The sequence below is a fragment of the Callorhinus ursinus genome, unplaced genomic scaffold (genome assembly GCF_003265705.2).
Source record: "Callorhinus ursinus isolate GAN/ISIS: 27379988/994484 unplaced genomic scaffold, GSC_fseal_2.0 scaffold13, whole genome shotgun sequence".
Classification (NCBI taxonomy): domain Eukaryota; kingdom Metazoa; phylum Chordata; class Mammalia; order Carnivora; family Otariidae; genus Callorhinus; species Callorhinus ursinus.
Genome location: NW_027397075.1, coordinates 42,972,357 through 42,992,893, shown reverse-complemented (window position 1 = coordinate 42,992,893; position 20,537 = coordinate 42,972,357). Strand labels below are relative to the sequence as shown.

The 20,537-nt window shown below is 47.4% G+C and overlaps 1 protein-coding gene across 1 annotated transcript in view; it reads left to right on the top strand.

The window, feature by feature from the left end:
* The window catches only part of CACNA1E (calcium voltage-gated channel subunit alpha1 E), a 500,959-nt gene that overhangs the window by 100,079 nt on the left and 380,343 nt on the right, over nucleotides 1-20,537 (top strand). The window contains exon 2 of the mRNA XM_073900155.1: nucleotides 8,003-8,450. Coding sequence (XP_073756256.1) covers nucleotides 8,017-8,450 — 434 coding nt within the window. The 5' untranslated portion in view covers nucleotides 8,003-8,016. The remainder of the gene's footprint in view (nucleotides 1-8,002; nucleotides 8,451-20,537) is intronic.

Sequence of the window (20,537 nt, the reverse complement as noted above, 5' to 3'; positions counted from 1 at the left end):
GCTGTCTCCCACCCATAACTTTACTGTGGCAGTAACTTACTTTTCTTTAAAACAGGGCTTCCAAGGAAAGCAATTCAAGTAATCTGGGTCTGCGTGGGTAGGAAGGATATTATCAGGCTCTAGTTGGAGATTCCTGGTGTTCCTAGGACTGACACTTGAGAAGTGTTTTGATGGAAAAGAGGCTCTTGGAGAAGTTTCTGCAGCATTGTGGAGTCTGTTGTCTGAGCCTGATGCTGCTGTGGTTTGGACCTTTCAGGGCACACCCGTGGTCTCCTAGATGTTTGCCCCACCAGGCCTTCCTTGTCCCCGGTCAGGCAGCTGTCACACCTTGACTCGGTTTCTGCAAGCCCAAGGGGTGGAGGCATTTGTTTTCTCTACATTTGTAACTGTTACTGACTCCTGGAGGGTTTTCCTTCCAGAAACTCTCTCAGGAGTGGTATTTTGTTCTTTGTTTTCTATTCCCTTTTGGGTCCTCAGAAAAAGTGCAGCTTTCTTTTTATCTTTGTCTGTCTGTCTGTCTGTCTATGTCTGGGTACTTTAGGGAAGTAGAAGGAAGAACAGAAGTAACAAATTCCAGAAAAGTCACAAATTCTCATCTCAAGATACTCTTGCAGAAGTAATTCTTGCTTTACATTAAAAAGTTACTGTGCTAAAACAACAACAACAACAACAACAAAAACTGACTGTACTGGGCTTAAGTTTCTTCCTGGACTCTTGTTGTGATATCATCAAGAGTTTACAGTGCCTTTCTCAGTCCCCAACACATAGTAGGTGCTCAATAAATGTTTGGTGAATGAATCTGTTGTCTTTTTCTGTGATGATTACTGCACAGTCATGTATTAAGTCCTCTTCCCTTATTAAAGAGTTTTTCTTCCCTTTTCTAAGTCAGGCAGATTCTGTGGAGGTTTGAAGCAGCTTCTAAAGTGGAATAGTAAAGATGAATATTTAAGCAAATTGGAAACTTACAAGTAAAGGCTCCTTAAAACCACTTCTATCCACTCAAGTGTAGTTGTAAGGATTTCTGCAGAAGGTAACTCTTAAAAGGACTAATTTACCACAGTAGCAAAATTATAGTATGGAAACTGTAGAGCGTCTTCTTTTCTCTCTGCCTCCTGCCCCTGCCCTCTCTTTCTTCCTATGCATTGCTTCCTTTTATAAATATTTACTGAAGGCCTATCAGGGCTGGGTGCTGGGGATGTGGTGAATAAAGCAAGTGTGGTTTCTGCCTTCATGTAGCTAAAAGGCTAGTGTGTGAGGACGTGTCATTAATCAGGGGACTGTAGAGACAGATATGTCTGTGATGTGAGTCTCCTCTGTAATTGATCAGGACCCACCCCCATTTTACATTTTTGAGGTCTTGCTCTCCAAATCATCAAGATCCTTTGGTGAATTGATTGTCGTGTTTAGGGTTTCTCCTTTTTCTTTCACATAAATCTGTTTCTCTATCTCTGTATACATTATGATGTGGCTAATTTTCAGCAATTCATTAATACCCCATTAGATTGATCAATATTCAGTGTATTTGATATATTTGTAAATATTTGCCTTTGCATTTACTCTTGTGGTTATATCACAATACAAATAGTAATCGTGTAATGGAGATTTCTAGTGCTTATTATTATTGGTTTTCTCCTCATTTGGCACACAGATAGACTGTATTTTTGCTTTCCTTCAGTTAAACAGGGCCAGATCACAGAGTTCTGGCTAATGAAAAATGGCATAAGTGGTACACAACACTTCTAGGTCTGGTCTCTAGACCTCTTGCAGGGTCCTCTGAGCTCTTTTTCTTTGTCTCCAGGCTGGAGACAAAAAGCCTAGTGGAGGACTCTGAGGCTCTGGGTCAGGTGTTAGCTGCCTGTTTTTGTAAATAAAGTGTTATTGAAACACAGCCACACCCATTTGTTTATGTATTATCTATGGCGCTTTTACACTACAAAGACAGGGTTGCATAGTTGCCACTGAAATCTCATAGGCTGCAAAGCCTAAAATATTTACTATCTGGTCTTTGAGGGGAGAAATTTGCCATCCTAAGGGGCTGACAGAGTCACTGAATGAGACAAACCTGGGTCCCTGAGTGACTGTGTGGAGCAGAGCCTATCTTTCCCATCTTCCAGGCCAGTTTGTGTTATTAAATGGTGACGTGACAAAGAAATAAACCTTGACCATCTTAAGCCACAGGTATTTTGGGGTTGTTTACTAGCATTACTTAGTTAAAAAAATATAAGATATTTTACATAATAAAAATGACAGCTAACATTTATTGGGCATTTTTATCAGGTACTGTTATATGCTTCTGTATTCACTTCTCACAACAGCCTTATGAAGTATCTACTCTTAATGACCATTTTACAGATGAGGAGTGGAAGGCTATATAATTTGCCCATGGATTCAGTTGGTGAGAGGGAAGCTTGGATTCTTACCCAGGCAGCCTGGCTGTAGTGTGCAGGCTTTAATCTCTACTCTTTTTTTCCATATTTATATGACTTAACAGTCTCCAGGTTCTTTCCCAGATGCTATCTTACTTGATTCCCACCACAGATTTCTATAGGACAGGTTGTTGTATTATCCTCATTGTTCAGGTGAGGAAACTGACCTAGAGAAGAAAAGTGTATTGCCAAAAATTACTTGACTAGCAAGTGGAAGAACTGTACCCTGAACCCAGAGATTCTGACACCAGGTTATGGGCTCTTTTGACTCCTCCTCAGGAACTCTGGCGGACTTAGTGATCACTCCATGTTTGAAGCAGAGTGTTTTCCTTGGGTCTTGGTTTACATTCAAAATGCAGCAGCCTGTCAAGTTGCAGTTGGACATTAGCCCATCCTTGAACAGTCACCATAACAACATAGACATATGGAGGAGAATGTGGGACGGGCAAAAACCGGTGCCAGTCTAGGGGAGGATAGAGTTTTGCAAAGAGTGGGGGTGGGTCAAGGAACTCCTCTGGGTATATAGATACAGACTGAAAATGGGTGAGAGGGACACTGTCCTAGGGGCCTTTAGTATCCTAATTCACCCAGGGCAATACCTCTTACCAACTTAGCACAACCTCTCATAACTCTATGGTGCTTTTAGGACAGTGTTTCTTAAGACATGATTAGGGGAGGAGATGCCTATTAAAACTACAGATTCCTGAGTGCACTCAAGATCAATTGTATGAGAATCTCTGAAGGGAGGTCCCAGGAATCTGCATTTTAGAAAACCAGTGTAGATGATTCTGATGTACACTTGTAAAAGCTTTGAGAACCACAGCCTTCACAGGAAATGAAAACATTATCCAGCGTTTGTTCCTTCCTTGTGGTCGGGTAGCAAGCTGACTCAGAAAAGAAAGTCCTTGGATGAATATTTCTGCACCGGGAATGTCTCCTCTCTGAACAGGTGGGTGAAGACTTTGAGTAGGGTCATTCTCTGCCTTCCCTTTTGCTGGACAGAAAACCCATGAACTCTATGAGTTCTCTTCTCTAGACTGTCATTTTTAGAGAGGAACTCAGTATGGCATCTCTGTTGTGTAGTATCATATTTTAAAAACTTTTTCCCTCTTATGATGTTTCATTTCCAACAGTTGGGGGATGGGGGCCCTTCTGCTCTCTTCTCATGCAGGGCAGACAGAGGGAGCAGAGCCAGGAGAGTTTCAGGGCCACCACTCACATTTTAGTCCCATTTCTGCCCACCGTCTCCCAGCCCATGCTACTTGGTGGTGTATGTAATGGAGACTCTCTCCTCCTTGCTGAACTCAGGACTTTCAGGGTATGAAGACAGTACACTCACAAGAGCATAAACTTTGTTGACTTCCTGGTATATCCATTGTTCAGAAGGTGACTGGAAGATGCACATAATCTGGAGGAATGAGAAAGTGAGCAGTGAAGGGGTGGGAGTGGGATGGGCATGAACCCAATGAGAGAAGAATACATGTCCTTGGCACAAGGGACTCCCCTGCTAAGCCTGGGAGACACAGACAAGCCAATGGGATGCATGGGCCATTATTTCTGAAGCAATCAAAAATAGAAGAATAAAAGTTAAAACTCTTGATAGGATATAAAGGGAAGGATGGTGCAAATGACATAGTATTCCTCCGTGGAGGAAGATCTCAGCTCCAACTCTGGAAGGGTAAGAGGAGTGAAGATTTCCTTACCCTACTACTCCATGTGGACTGGGAAGCAAGGGAAGAGTTCTTAATGGGGCTGCTGGGTTTCAAATAAGTCATTTTTCCTCCTCAGGACCCCTGTAATTAAAAAATCCTATCCCCTGCCCATGAGCCAAGCAGAGCAATAAAGAATAAGAAGAGATGTGGATGGAAAGCAAGGGTTAGATGAATAAGTCAGATGCCCTTGGAGATTTCATTAGCTTATTCTTGGGCCAGTATCTCAGAGCTGCAAGTCCTGTTTTCCTTCAATTAGGGACTAGGAGTGGGGGCCACAGAACAACAACTTTGCCCTCAGGAAGCTTCTTTTTAATTTTATTATTTATTATTTATTTTTATTTTTTTAAGAAAGCTTCTCATTTGGCATGTCCACCCTCAATTCTGTTTTATGGGTCTCCATTTCCTCTTTTTGCCTGCTGCTGTGAACCTGCCCCTATGGACATAGAGTGAGTAACAATGATGGAGTCCAAGAGATGTATTTGAAAGAGCAAAGTTCACAAAAACTTCACACACATTTGTTTGCATATTGTCAGATTGTTTTCATGCTATAACAACAGAATTTGAGTACTTGCAACAAAAATTACATGGCCTACAACATCTGAAATATTGCTTATCTGGTCCTTTATAGAAGGATTTGCCAGCCCTTCTAGATCTAGAACTCTCATACTGCCTTTAAATGCTTAGCCTTGAAGGGACACACATCAGTCTACTCACAATTCATTGGCCAGAATGGTCACATGACCCCACTCAACCGCAGGAGGCCAGGAAGTGCATCCTACTATATGCCCAGAATGGGGATAACCAGACTATTTGGCAAATAGTACTGATGACCACCACAACAACCTACTATGTGTTGACCTCAATACTGGGTGCTGGATATAGAAAGATAAGACAAAATTCCTGATCTCAAGGAACTCGAGGAATGCCAGAATTTGGGGGCTGGGCAGGAGGAAGGCTAACTATAGAGTAGATTCAAGTGTCCTTCCTTGGAACATGTAGACTCCCATCTCGTTTAAATTGCTTGAGATAGAAGATGTCCTCTCAGTTTGATGATAGCCAGACCTGGGGACTGGCCGGTTTGGCAGGCAGTGGGGGCGACAGATTCCCCGATGAACATTTATATCAATAATAGAAGGGTTGTTTAACAGGAATTCTTAAAGGAAAGATGAGATAATTTCATGTTTTGATATTCGTAAAATTGATTCTGTTGAAGCAGAGCTCCGCAGTGCATATTATTGTGCTGTAATTTTGGCAAAGATGTGATTCAGATTGGCAAAGTGTCTGGGAAGGGGAAACCCAGTAAGGAGAGCGAGAGCAGGCTGGGCCAGGAAGCAGATGCCAGGAACCAGGTCCTGGTGGCCCGGTGAGAGCCGGGACAGTGGCCCAGGAGCCTTGGCCGTGGAGGAACATGAGGGAGAGGAGGCTGCGGGTGGCAGAACCTGAGAGTGCTTGAGTTTCTGGTAGTGCTGAAGCCTGTGGGGGGAGTGGGAGCACCCCGAGGACGGGTATGTGCATGTGTGTGGTGAGGGAGAGACATTTAAACGTTGTAGGAATGAAGGATAAATTTAAAATCCATCAAGCAGAGTTGAGACAGAATGACAATGTGAAGAGCATGAATCACTCTTTCTAGGGACCCACCCAACTGTTTGCAGATTTTGAAATGTATTTTTCCCTTCTTTTCTCCTCCCTACCAAGCTTATCCTGAACGCTTTACCTTCCTTCCCCTGCTCCTTGGACCCAATCTTGGTGGCCAAGGTCCTAGACCAGGCTGGATGCTAGAAATAGGGGACAAATGAGGAGGATATTGAATAACCTACTCTCCAGGGAAGTCAGGCTCTCTTCATTGTTAACATCATCAGGCTTTATCACATATGCAGGAAGATCATCCTGGCCTTTTCTTGTCCACCTGTTATCTTAGTGTGATGCAGAGGGGGCTGGGAGGGGTGTCTATTTATTCTGCTTCATGTGGTAGAGACAGCGTGGTCAATATAGTGTGACAAACTGTGAGCTGGGATTTGAAACCCGAGCTGTGACTTTGAGTGGTAGTGTGACCCTGGGCAACTCTCTAGGTCTCTGCACCTCAGCTTCCTCACCTATAAAATGGTATGGCTATACCATGCAGATTCCTGCCCATTATAATATTCTTTGTTTTTGTGACTTTCAGTTCAGACCAGGGGAGGCCGCAGTGGGGTCTGGAGGGTAGCATTCTGGGAAGACGCCTCCTCGGGGGTCTAGCGCAGTCCCCCGTGCATAATGGGCACTCACTAAGCACTGGTTGAGTGATCTGGACGCCAAGGCTTCTCTGAGCACGTAGAGCATGTGGCACTGCTTAGTGCCGAGAAGGCATGTGTGTGTGTGTGTGTGTGTATGTGTGTGTGCCACTTGTGGTCACTAGGGGTGTGGTTTGAAATGTGGGTGGGGAGGAGGCCAGGGATTCAGGGGTTGGGCTCTTGGCAGGAAGGGAGACAGTAAGCAGCTATCTCAAAAAAGGTGGTATCTCAGAAAGGTAAGTTTGGGACGCCTGGGTGGCTCAGTCAGTTAAGCGTCTGCCTTCGGCTCAGGTCATGATCCCAGGGTGCTGGGATCGAGTCCCACATTGGGCTTCTTGCTTGGCAGGGAGCCTGCTTCTCCCTCTGCCTGCCACTCCCCCTGCTTGTGCTTGCTCGCTCTCTCTCTCTCTCTCTGACAAATAAATAAATAAAACCTTAAAAAAAAAAGTGGTAGGTTCAGGCCCTTTTGCGTCAGAAGGTCTGTCCCCCAAACCTCAGACTTGCTATGAGAACTCTTCCGGATCCTTCAGTTCCCTAAATCCTCTCTGCACATGCTCTTTCTTTTGTCCATAATCCTCTCCCATTCCTCACATGGAAAGTTCTGTTTAAACCCAGCATAATGGTCATATCTTCCACAAAGCCCTTCCAGCCACCCCCAGATGGGCTCTGGTGCCCCTAATGTGAGCTCATACAGCAACTGGGCCTGCCTCAATCATAGCACCTCATGTTGTGTGGTCAAAATGGATGTTTTTCCTGTTTCTCCCACGAGGAGGATGTGGACTAAATCCAGCTCATCTCAGTGTGCCCAGTGCCTGGCACAGTGCCTGGCACATGGTAAGCCCTCAGTCAGTGTTGACTGAATGAGTATGTCTTTCACATGCAAATCTGGACACATCCTCCTTGGCAGGGAAAGGGAAAGTGAGGCTCAAGGATGCTAGAGAGGCACCTGATTACACACATGCTCCCCAGATCCTGGGCTGGATGCATGCATTAGCAAAGGAGGAAGGAACCTATATATGGGACCCAGTTCTCAAAGACAGGTCGCCTGTGGCTGGTCCTGGGGAGAGAGTGTGAGGATCAGGGCAGCAGGTGGTGGGTGGGATTTCCCCAGAGGAGTTGGGACACTGGGGAATGGATTAGAGAGATTCTTTCACCTTGAATGGGAGAGAACAGGCAGCGAGCTATCTGAGGCTTGGGCCCAAAAAGACAGTCTATGGAGTTATTCTCTTGGTGTAGCAGTACCCTGAGACATTTATCACATTGCATATAATTATTTCTTTAACCTCTGTCTTCTGCACTAGACTGTGAAGTTCATGGGGCAGAAATCAAGTCTATTTTATTTAACTCTGGATACTCAGCACTTGGCACCCAGCCTGGTCCACAGTGGATGCTCCTGAGTTCAGTGATCATTTGCGGGGTCCCTAGTATGTGCCAGTTTTCTGGGCCAGGCCTGGGGCGTAGCACTGGGTCAGCCGGAAACTTTGATGTCATTAACCTCTTTCTTTTCTCTATTTCCTTCACGCCCACCCCTCCCCGCCTCCCGCTCCCGCCTCTCCCCTCCTTAACCACGCTCCGCCCCCCCTCCCCCCCGCAGAGCAATGTTCTGGGATGGTGCCCGAGATGCATGGACCGAGCCCAGGCCGCAGGCTGCCCGAACCCCCCTACCCTGCCGCGGACGGGAGCCCTGAGCCCTGGGCCGCAGGCCGCCGCCGCCACGTCCTGGCCCTGCCTGAGGAGGAGGCATGGCGGCCCCAGCAGTGCTCCCTGCTCGAGGCCGATGCCTCGGACGAAGTGGGCATGCTGCCGGCCTCCCCGCGCGCAGCCGCCACAGGCTTCGACAACTTCTTCCCGGTGCACGAGGGCGAGGGCCCAGGCTGGGAGGGCGGTGCGGCCCTGGAGGCTGGCTCCAGCCCCTTTCTCCCGGTGAGCCCCGAGGTGATGAAGCGGCGGCGCGGGGGCCTCATCGAGCAGCGCGACATCATCAAGGCCCACGAGGCGCACAAGATGCAGAGCACACCGCAGGCCCGGCGCAAGGAGTGGGAGTGAGTTTGGGGAGGTGGGAGTGAGTTTGGGGAGGTGGGAGTGGGGACACGCGGGGGTGGGGGGAAGCCCAGTGCAGCAGCGGGGAGGATGGGGTGGGTGTGGGAAAGGGTGGGCCCCGGGAGTCGGGTGCTTTTGTCACTGCTGTTGCTAAAGAGGGTTTTGACCCATCGAGTGAGGTCAGCCGGCTGCATGCAACCTCACTGAGGTCTACAACTGTCGGCTGGGGGCCGTCAGGCTTGCCCTCCAAAGCATGCCTAGTTTGCTAAGATCTGGAGAAAGAACTAGGGTCTGTTTCACACTCTGCGCTTCCCTGAAAAGAGGAGCTCTATAAAACGATGGAGAAGTCACCGAAACATGAATCATCAGTCATCTTTTCTTCTGGAATTGTAGCTAAACTTACTCTTTCTAATGTCATCCTTGGGTGAATGATTACATTTTGAGGCAAGTGGTGGAAGAGATTGTGGCCCCCATGACTTTATCTCTGATCTTTTTGAGTAGAGCAAAAGGATTTATGTTCTGTCTTAGATTGCCTTTAACCCAATTCACGCCTCTTGAGAACTTGGGCTTTATTCTAAGGAGCCCTACGTTAAAGCAAGAGTGTTTCATTTGATTCTCATTTGACACTCCAGGCTTATACCCCACCTAGGGGCTTTGTTTTGTCTTTTGGATGCCAGTGTACATTCTGCAGGTTTACAGGTCTTGTGGTCTGTGTATCTTTAGCTCCTCTTCCTTAGACTGTTGAGTTGTTAGATGTTACTAAGTGCAAAAAGACTAATAATAGATGTTTTTTGTTGTTGGTGGTTATGGTAGAATTTACTTATTTGGTTTCAGTGGACATTCTGGGTGGTACAAAGAGGGGTAGATTAGCTGATATCTGGAGGTTTTTCCCTATGGATGTCAGAATGTTTGCTGGTTCATCATTCATTCATTCAGTGGGCCCTGGGATTCAGAAAGGGGTCAGGCATCCAGCACTCAACCTCCTCCTATTGTTCACCTTCAAGTGTTGTTAGTCTTTAAAACCCTACATAGCTCTAAGAGCCAGGCAATGTCCTAAGCACCCATATTAACTTATGTTAATCCTCACCATTACTGTACAGTAGGTACAGTATTTAACCACTGTTAAATATGGCACAGAGAAGTTAGGTGACTTTCCCAAAGTCACTCCAATAATAACTACATTGTTACTGTGATTTGATGATTTGAACCCTGGCAATCTGGTTCTAGAATCCATGCTTTGAACCACAATGGCACAGTGACTTTCTTTCCAATTCCCACAGTACTTAACTTCTTCCTCAACCACAAGCTGAGATACCATGACAAGAACACTGGCTTGGAGGTTGAGAGATCTGGGTCTAATTCCCAGGGTGACTGACTAGTGGTATGATGTTGAGTAAGTCACCCCATGGCCTCAAAAAATGAAGAGGAGAAAGTGTGAATATCATGCAGCTCTGATAGTTGATATTTCTTTGTATTTAGAAGTACTATATTTCTCTGCACCTCTGTCTTGTTTTCCTGAGTGGATTCTGAACAACTTGAGGGCAGAGACTATCTTACACATTTTTCATGTCACTCAGTGCCTGTCCTTTGACCTAACTCAAGAATTCCTATAATACTCATTGAAAAACTAGCTTCACCATGGCTAGCAATGCATGGTAACTCTTATATCTTTCTCTAAGTTAAACTTTTGCTAGCTGGGGGATATAAAAGTCTAGTAGCAGCCACCTATTTCGAGTCATGGTGGGGATGGTTGGGAGACTGTGCTTTCACTAGGAAGGGCCATGAGGAGGTGAAATAGGGCAGACACTTCAGTGGCTTGGGGGTGTGTCAACCTTCCTGAGTAGAGGAATTGAGAAGGAGGGGCCAGAGAAGTAGGAGGAAAGCCAGAGAGTGGGGTGTCTGGGTGGCTCAGTTGGTTAAGTGTCTGCCTTCAGCTCAGGTCATGATCCCAGAGTTCTGGGATCGAGTCCTGTGCGGGGAGTCTGCTTCTCTGTCTGTCCCTGCCCCCACTCATGCTCTTTCTATCTCAAATAAATAAATAAATAAATAAAATCTTAAAAAAAAAAAAAAGGAAAGCCGGAGAGTAAAGGGACAAAGAAGTGAAGAGAGGTGTCTGTTCAGCAGGCAGGAGTCATCTGTGTAGGAGGTTGCTGAGAGGTAAGTTAGGGCTGGAGACAGAATCACTGGTTTCAGCAATATGGAGGTGACCTTAATGGGAGCAGTTTCAGTAGGGTGATGGGGTCAGGGCCCAATTGAAATGGGTTGAAAAGAAAATGAGAGATGATAGAGACAGGGATGTTGCCCCACTCTCAACCCTGGACACTTTATACAGGTTGCAGTGATGAGGCTGTGAGTGTTAAGAGGCAAATACCATCATGCCCTTTTTCTTTACCATCCAAAATCCATCCTCATATAGCTCTACATGCCTTAATCTGACCTACTTCCTGCTCTTCGCCAGCTCCCCAAACCCTAATATTGTACTGTCTGGAGCTCATGTTCCATCATGTGAAAAATTCTCTGCATTCTCACACCTTCTCTGGACATTCTCATCACCTCCTTGTTCTAACTGGTACCTGCCTCTCCCCCAAGAACATGGCTTGATTGGCAGCTGCCTCATGTGGTGGCAGCCTTCCCTCCCACACGTCCTTACAATCTTGAGCCTGGAGCTGGGGTAGTTGTCTACTTGCCCCTCATTATTGCTTCCAGACCATGATTCCTCATGCCTGTCCTAAAAGGCCAGCTTTGGAGCTCATGTCATCATGCAGTAGCACCTGCTACTCCTTCTTGTAGCCATCTACAGACTCCCAGGCCACTCACCTTCATTCCAGAAAGATTTTAGCTCTTGGTTTATTGCCTGTCTCCCATGTCTCCTCTTGCCATCAGTCTTGGTGATTTCCGTATCCACTTAAATGACCTTTCCTGGACCCTGGCCTCTTGGATCTTTAACCTCTTCTCCCTGATGATTTTACCTCCATATTTGCTGCCGAGACCTCACTTCTATGGCCTCCCCAAACCTTGTAACTGCACTGCTCCATAATCTCAGTTCCAAGCATCCTACTCTCTGACCACCAGCTCTTCTCTGCCCAGTTCACTCCCTCTAGTGCTCAACTCCCAAGATTCTTTAACCTCACTGACATCCACAAGACATATTACTTTTTTGTGGCTCCCCTCTTCAGTCATCTCCTCACTTCTCATCTTATCAAATTAAATTCCCTTGCGAGCACCAAAAATACTTTCCAGAGCAAAATGATGATGTCACTCTTGAGGTCTCCTCCTACTCTCTCAACCCTTTCTCCTGCCAGCTTCTCAGATAGAGCCAGTCATCAGCCAGGGGCAAGAATGCTGGATGCCTCCCAAGCTGGCTCTAGTCTATTTCATGCTCTATCATCCTTGTTTTCACCCTCACCTTTCTTGCCCCTCTGTTGCTCCATCATACTGGTCTAGCAGGACTCCAGCCCTGCTTAAATCCCACTTGCCACCTATTTGTCCCTTGCACTTGCGCAGCAGAACATTGCTGTGGAAAATCTCACAGCTATGCTTACTGGTTTCACTGTAAATTCGTGATCCCCTCCCTCAAGTTGGTCCTCAGTCTTGCCCAGAAATCCTATGACTTTTCACCTTTCTATTCACCCTCACGTTCTTTTAGAGGTTATTTCACATACTTTACCCTTAATTCTCAAACCCCAGCATCTCCTGCCAGCCTATTCCTAGCTTATCACCGCAATTGCCTTCCTACTTCACTGGGAAAAGAGCAGAAGTCAAAGAGGCTTGCAGGAGTTCCAACCACTGCATTAACCACCCACTGCACCTGGACCCCTGTTCTAGGCTGTTCTTCCTGTTTCTGTGGACCAATTACTCATCATGCTCCATGTGGAGGTCTAGATGTAGAGCATGATGAGCCCTTTTGTCTACATTCTCTGTCTCCAGTTCCCTCTGGAACCCATTGAAATCAGGCCTTTGTGCCAGTCAAGCAGATGGCTCTGGCATGCTCACACCTGTCTCCATGCTGCTAAGTCCAGTGGGTGGTTCTCTGTGTCCATCTTCCCTGACCTGCTGGCAGCAGCCATACCATTTGTCCACTATCACTCTGTCTTTCTTGGAACTCTTTTCTCACATGGCCTTTATGACTCTAGGTTTTCTTCCTACCTTGCCAGTCTTTCCTCCACCTCTTTTGCTTGTTTCCTCTTCCTTTTTCTAATCCCCAAATACTGGGGGGCCCAGGGATCCATCCTCCACTCTCTCGCCAACACTTACTTGCTGGTGACCTCACCCAGTCCCGGACCTTTAGTGACAATCACAGACTAGCAACTCTCAAATTTGTATCTCTGGCCAAGATCTCTTCCCTGGTTTTTAGATGTCATCCACTTAATCAGCACCTTTACTTGTATATCCATAGGTATCTCAAGCAAGATCTGTCCAACAGAAAATTACCAATTTTCCTCCAGATCTGCTTTTCCTGCGGTCTTCTCTTTCTCACTAAATGGAACCTATATTGATTCTTTCTTTTGCTGGGGCCAGAAGCATTGGAGTCCTCCTGATTTCTCTCACACTGACACTCAATTCTTGCCAATCCCCGTCAGTTTTCCCTTTGAAATGTGTCAGATCATATTTGATCACTTCTGCCACTATCTCCCTAGTCTGAGTCACCTGTGATTTTTATTTTTAATAGAGACTTAAGTGGTAGACACTTATATGGTACTTATTCGATACCCAGAACTCTTCTTTTTTTCCCTAAAGATTTATTTATTTATTTATTTATTTGAGAACGAGTGACAGAGAGAGAGAGTGCAGGTGGGTGGGTGGGTTGGGACAGAGGGAGAAGGAGAGAGAATTTTAAGCTGACTCTGCACGGAGCGTGGAGCCTGACATGGGGCTCCACCTCATGACCCTCAAATCACGACCTGAGACAGAACCAAGAGTCAGATGTTCAACCAACTGTGCCATCTAGGCGCCCCTACCCAGCACTCTTCTTAATACTTTAATTCATTTAATCCTTATAACAACTGAATAAGACCAGTACTATTATTATCCCCATATTTGCAGTTGAGGCACAGAGAATTTGAGTAACTCATCCAAGGGGATTACTGCAGCCACTCTTAACTAACTAGCCTCCCCGCTAGGGTCTTTTTCGGTCTTTTTCCCCCACCAAAGCTGATTCTTCTTTGCCTTTTTTTTCCCCCTTAAGATCTACAAAGGCATTGGAGAGATACTACATGGAGTTTCCATTAGAGAGTCTTCAGACATTTATCACATCAGTCCTCTGCTCAAGCCCTCTAGTGGCTCATGTCCCACAGAACAAAGTCCTTCACATGGTCTTTAAGGCCGTACATGATCTCCTTCCTCCACCCCTTGGACCTCTCCCCCGGCCCCCCAGACATGCACAGGCATTTTTGGCTACATCTCTTAATCTCTTCCCCACTCATCTGCTCGGTCCACGCTGGTCCCACGCTATTCCTTGACTATGCTCAGATCATTCCCACCTCAGGGAACTTTGCTTTTGCTCTTCCCTCTACCTGGAATGCTCTTTCCCCACAGACTTGCATGACTCCCACTCACTTCATTTAGGTCTCTGCTCAGAGAGACCTTTCTTATCACCCCCTGTAGTATAGCATTTCCCCGTTGTCACTCTCTTTCTCTCTTTATTTTGCCTTTTTTTTTTTAATCACAGCCCTTCCTGTTATTATACATGCACTCAGGCACATAAAGACACACACGCACATACACACACTATATATAGATGTAGATAGATATCTACATGGACATATAGATATCTGTCTCCCTCCACTGAAGTGTCAACTTCTTGAATGGAGGGACTTTGTCTTATCTTGAGAGTATAGGACAATGCCCTGTATGTAGTTGGCTCACAATAAGTCTTAGTTGAATGAATAATGAAGTAAATGCACTGAGGGGAATTGGTACCCATTCTAGTCTGCTAGCTTCCAGGGAAAGAGGTAGCTCCGTTCCCTGGGTTAGCCGTGTGGTTCTGCAGGTTGCTGACTGCTCAAGACCCTCCAGTTGAACAATCAGCAGAGGAATTGGGGAGTCTGTCCTCTGCCCTCCTTCTGCTTAGGATCCTGTGTCTACTTAGTGCACCTTGGAGAGATGGAGCCTTCTCCTCTCTGTCTCCAGCCTTCTGGCTTCTCCTGACTGACATTCTAGAGACAGGATCCTCCTGACACTAAGACAGGGGCAGCCTGGTCCTTTCTCAAGAATGAATTTGCTACAGTAGGAAGTCAGGTAGGGTTCTCTGCCTGGCAGCCCTGCCAGCTTCTTGCTCCTCCCTCAGCTGCAGCCCCTCCCAAGGCCCTGTCCACCACCCACACAGCTGACAACCTATGGCACACATACCAAATTTACAAATCCTGCCTTCTTGGCACTGACTCAGGATTCTAGTGATGCACGAAGCCGGCTGGAAGCCAGCCTGGGAGGTTTCCAGAATTTTTTGCCTTTGGCTGCGTGAGCCAAATGTGGTAGGGGAAGGAGTTGAGAGGGTAGGAGGAGGCCTCAAGTAAAGGGTCTTTGTTTTCCGGTGGACAGAGTATAGGGATTTGGATGAAACAGAATTTCTTGTGCAGAATTCCATTTTCCAAAGAACCTACTAAAAAAGGTTTCCACAGGCCTTTGTGTAAGGGCTATGAGGACCTTTTGGGTAATACAAACTATTCCTCATGGACTGAGTTTTGTAGCTCTACAAAGGCATGAAACCATGTTTTACTCATATTTTAATAGGATTCCCTCCAGCTTACCAAATGTTTTCATGTATACTGTCTCATCTGACCCTCACAAGGACCCTGTGGACTAGCTATTATTATTATTTTTTCTTAAGAGAGAGAATGAGAGAGAGAGTTGGGGGGTGGGGCAGAGGGAGAAGGAGAGAGAGAATCTTAAGCAGGCTTCACACCCACTGTGGAGTCTGATAAGGAGCTTGATCTTGCAACCCTGAGATCATGACCTGAGCCAAAATCAAGAGTCAGACACTTTACTGACTGAGCCACCCAGATGCTCCTGGACTAGCTGTTATTATTCCTAATTTACAGAGGAGAAAAATGAGCCCAAAAGTCAGAGGTGGTGCTAGGTCAAAAAACCCATGTTTTAATAATGACCGTTACCATTTAGTGACACTGGCTATGTGCTAGGTGCTTTACATGTATTATTTATTCTAATGAAAATCATAGGTACTATTATAAAGAGGAGAAACATTTCATATGGGACTATTATTGCATATGGATTTGGAAGAAAGGAAATTATGTATAACTTTAAAGTCTGCGTAGGTTGGTACAACATACTCTAAAAAGAGGGAAGCATTATTTCCATAATCATAGTACTTATCACACTATATTCTAATTGCCTGTTTACATGTCCATATCCCCCACTAGACTGTATACCACAGAAGTCTTATCTGTTCCCCATGGGTCCCCATTACTTGGTGCAGTGTCCGGCGCACAAGAGACACTTAATAGATATTTGCAAAATAAAAAAAAATTCATAATTTTATACCCCAGAAAGCTCAGGCTTGCCCAGTATCACATAGCTAGTGAGGATTCAACCCAGGCCCTCTGACTTCAATGCCTAGCTTGTTCCACCGAGGCCTTCTGCCCATATGAGCATCCACCTGCATTCATTACACAGTGGTAGACAAGTGACAGGAACCCAGTCATAATATTTAGGGTTGATCCTTGCCATGCTACTTGTAAACTGTGGGACCTGGGGCAGGCTGTAACTTCTCTGCATTTTTAGAGTGAAGATGAGCCTAATACCTTGCACGTCTGTTGTGAATTTGGACCATGTTTACTAGATCATGTATGCTCATGTGGGTCCTCAAAATGTTGGTGAGCCTTGGGTTACTCCTGGACTCTACTCTGCCTACACGATCTCCCTGGGTAACCTCAACCAGGCCCACAGATCAGCAGATGATTCCCAAATTTGGTTCCTAAGAACCTTTGACTCTTGTAGCCAAATGGGAAGCTGGCATCTCCACATTGTGGTCTAACCAGCATCTAAAACTTAACATGGCTAAAGCAAAACTCTTGATCCTCTCCTGACCCAATGCAGCCCTGCATCTCAGTAGGCAGCAGCACATCAACCCTGTTGCTCAAGCCAAAGACTTCTATTGTCCTTTATTACTCCCTTTCCCATTTCTTCTGCTTCCAGTCAGTTGGCAAGCCCTGTCAACACATCTCCCAAACACGTTCCAAGTCTGAACACTTCTCCGTCCCTGGTGCTAACAATCTTCCAAGCCGTTGTCACTTGGCCTCCTAATTTCCATGGCCTCCTAATTGGCCTCTCTCCTTATGTCTTTGTTTTTCTGTATTCAGGAGTGTGGCTGTTCATATGAGAGACAGGGGTGTTTAAAAAGATATAAACCAAATCATGCTTCTGTGATGTAACTTCCCTTTGCACTCAGAGTAAAATCTGAGCCCCTATCCCTGGTTTGTAAAGTCTTGAAGCACCTGGTCGTGGGTAGCTCATGACCTCATCTGTACACCTGCTCCCTTGCTCCCTGCAGTCCTGCCCACTTTCAGGCCAGGCCGACGCCTGCTATGTTTCTGCCTGTCCCTCTGCCTAGAACGTTCTTTCTCCAGATTTTTGAAAGGTTGGTCCATTCTTGTCATTTAGACCTCAGCTTAAGTGATGCCTTCTCAGAGAGGTTAGTCGTCACCATATAGTCTAAAATAGACATCTGGTAAATCTGGCTCCCATCACCCTGGGCTGCTGACTGCCCCCACTCCCGCCCCCAACAAGAGGAGAAGTAACACACTGCATGGTTCACTTCATAGACTCAGTGCTGGGAGCAATGCCTGACATCTAGTCTGTCAGTGACTGGTTGTCAGTGAATGAATGAGTGAATGAATGCCCAAGGGATAGTTGGCGTGGCAATGATTCTGATCTGGATGGTTACTTAGCCTCTGACAACACCGGACATATTGTCGGGTCTAGTCGAGGGAGCTGGGGACACCAGGGGCTCTGGATCTAGGCCAGGTCAGCCCCTGCGGTGGGGAGCCTCATGGGCTGAGAAAACCCAGGTTGGTTAGGTTGCAGGTTGTTCGGTCCTGTCTTCCCTCACACCTCTGATCACCCCTGAACCGTGTGTTATTTACCTCAGTATTCAACCTTGTTTTCCTCCCTTGCTAGATGTGGATGAGGACGGTCACCTTTCTGACATGTGATGAACACCTAGAATACTTAGCCCAGGGTTTGGTTGTTTTGCCCCCTCGTGTCTGATTCCTCACCTTCAGGAGCCCCCCACTCGCTATCTACAGCAGGGCGTGCAAGGCTCGCTAACGCCTGTTGGTGCAGAGGCTACAGCCAGGGCTGAGGTCAGCTGTGTACATCAGCGGACCCCCTGGGCGATGAAATGAGGACCTGCACGGCGCCTGACACGGGGCCCAGAGTCAGGGCACAGCAGCCGCTCTTGCTATGATTGGCATTATTACTATTATGCCCACCACCATCACCGTTGTCTAGCCCAGGTGCCTCATTTACAGCTGAGGGGGCGAGGGCCCTCAGGGCCGAGTGACTGCTGGTGCTGGCAACGAGCCATTCTGATGGCGGGGTCAGCAGGCTGCTGTGAGGGACTGGCTCCGGGGAACCGGCCCTGCGAGCCCCACCCGCTTCTCGCCTGTGTCCCAACCGCCCTGCTGACCAGGAGGGCTGGTACCACCACAGTCTCGGGTGTCCCACCACAGTCTCACCAGCTTCCATGCCACGCCCAAGGTCACACACCAGTTCCCCCAGGAAACAAATGTCCCAACCTTGAAACTTTCCCCTTGGATTTTTAAAAGCCGGTGGGCCAGTTTTTCTCTGAGCCTCCTGAGAGGCAGCTAACCCCAGGCAGATCTAGTCGCAGTGACTGGGGACATCATTCCACATGCTGCCACTTGCTGGTAAAAGCAGGCAGCGCTTGGTTTACTGGGATGCTAGTGTCTATAGCAATGTCATTGCCAGAAAGGCACATGGGCAGAGTTTGTTCAGTTAAATAGAAAGGTCCTGCTGACTGATCTGGTGTTTTAATACAATTTAAATTTGTATGCTCTTAGGAGGCACAGGGGTTCTTGAGGTCTCCGCAGTTCCCCCCCACCCCCCACTGCCTTAGACGGGGGGGCTAATTCACGTATCAGCTGTGCTCGTCCTGGCCCTGAGGGCGCCTGAGTTTGTAGCCCGGCTGAATCTCACCCCTGCGCTCAGAGATGAGGCATTTCAGGCTGGTCGGGTTGTAGTATAACAGACTTGCTGAACCAGAACATATGCCAATGGGATACAGAAATCACGCGATTTCAACACACTGTGCTTTCACTAGCCAACAACACGTTTGAACACCACAAGCCAAGTAGGGACCTGTAGCATATGCCCTGCCTGTCTGGAATTCTGAGCAGAACAAGAAGCCACCGAGAAGCCAGAGAGCTGGGCTCCTCCTGGGAATTGACACAATTTGGGTGACTCCGTAGAGATTTAAGATGGGCCCTTTGGGGAAACGTCAACACATATCCTTGACATTTTTTTTTTTTTTTCGGTCTGTCCTCCAGAGATTTGAAAATGAGTGTCTCTTTCTAGGTCCGGTCTCTAGTGACTTCTTTTTCCTACATTTTCCTCCTGCAGTTCTCTCAACACTTCCTTTAGAGAACAGGCTATGGAGATATGCAGGGTGGTGAGCCGGAGCAGTGGGGTTCCTTTGAGGGTGCCCAGCCCCTCACTCAGTGCCTGGTGATGCCCACGTCTCAAAGGGAACGAAGACAGCTTCTCTGCTCCTTCACCGAAGCCACTGGACGCTCTTTCACCTTCTCCAGAGTGTGGGGCCAGGAGCTCGGGCTTAGTGGGGGCAAATGTTCCTCTGCTGTTCTGGCTCTTCCCTTCCAGGCCAAGCCAGGAAGGAGGCGCCAAGGGAGAAGGGTTGTGACTCTGTAGCTCTCAGTCCCGATGGGCCCCAGGGGTCCATTTGATGCCTGTGTTTCTCTGTCCAGCCCCATCAGAGTCTTGTTCCTGTTTTTTGGGGGGTGCAGGTGAGCCAGTCTCCCCTACGCTACCCCAAACTCGGCCATCTCCACTCTGCTGGCATGGGCCGTGCCTGAGTATCTTCAAAAGGAGACTCTTCAACCTCCTGCACTATCCACATCTGAACACCTGAGTCACCCTTTGGAAGAAAATGGGAAAAACAATGCCCTGTAGTGCCAGCGGCACAATTTGTCACACTCCCTCATTCTTGAGATACTTTTCCCTGTTTTATGATGCCCCCGAGTGGTCACTCCTGTGTACTGCAGCCACCGTCTCTTAATTGGAAGAGTCCCGGAATGCTGGGCCTGGCAGGGGCTGGAGCAGCCTGGGGGGTCACCCGTCACGTCGGAGGGAAGGACAAGGAAGCCTGAAGGCAGAAGGGCCTTGCAGAGCAGGGTGAGAGCCCCAAGGACTCGGGTTTCAGTCCAAAGCTACCATCTCCCTTACCTTCCTGCACGGCCTTTCCTTTCAAGCAGAGCTCACCTGGATGCATAGCCGCAGATGAGTCAAGGGTGTTTTTCTCTTGGATGTGATGGGATGGATGAAGACACTTGTAGAAAAGGAAATACTGAGGGCTGAAGAGTTGAAGTGTGATCATGCTCACATGCACGCGTGCATGCGTGCACACCCACCCACACCCACACAATACTACAGTATTCCAGGCACTGCGATAAACAAGACGTTTAGAAACGTCATGTCACCTAATTTCACATTTATTTAATGTTCAGGTGAGAAAGCAGAGGCCCACAGAACGAAGTGCATCGCCCTGGGCCAAGTGCCGGTCTGTCTGACCTTTAGACACTGCTGTTTCCAGTGGCCACACCTGCTCTCCGTCCAAGGACTGCTGCATAGCGTGCTTCTACCCCACAGCCCCCTCTTCCTCCTCCGCTCTGCTCTTGGCCCCTCTCACCACCTCTCTCTTCCTCTTTCGCTCTCCAAAACCCAGAGTGAAGGAGGAATGGTAAATGCAGAGTTGGAGCCCTCTTCTGCGTCTCTTCCTTCCCTCCGCCTCTCACCTGGGAACCTCTGTGCAGACTCGCTCAGTGCTTGCGTCCCACCACCTCACCGCACTGCTCCTGTCAGAATGTAGCCCCGTTACC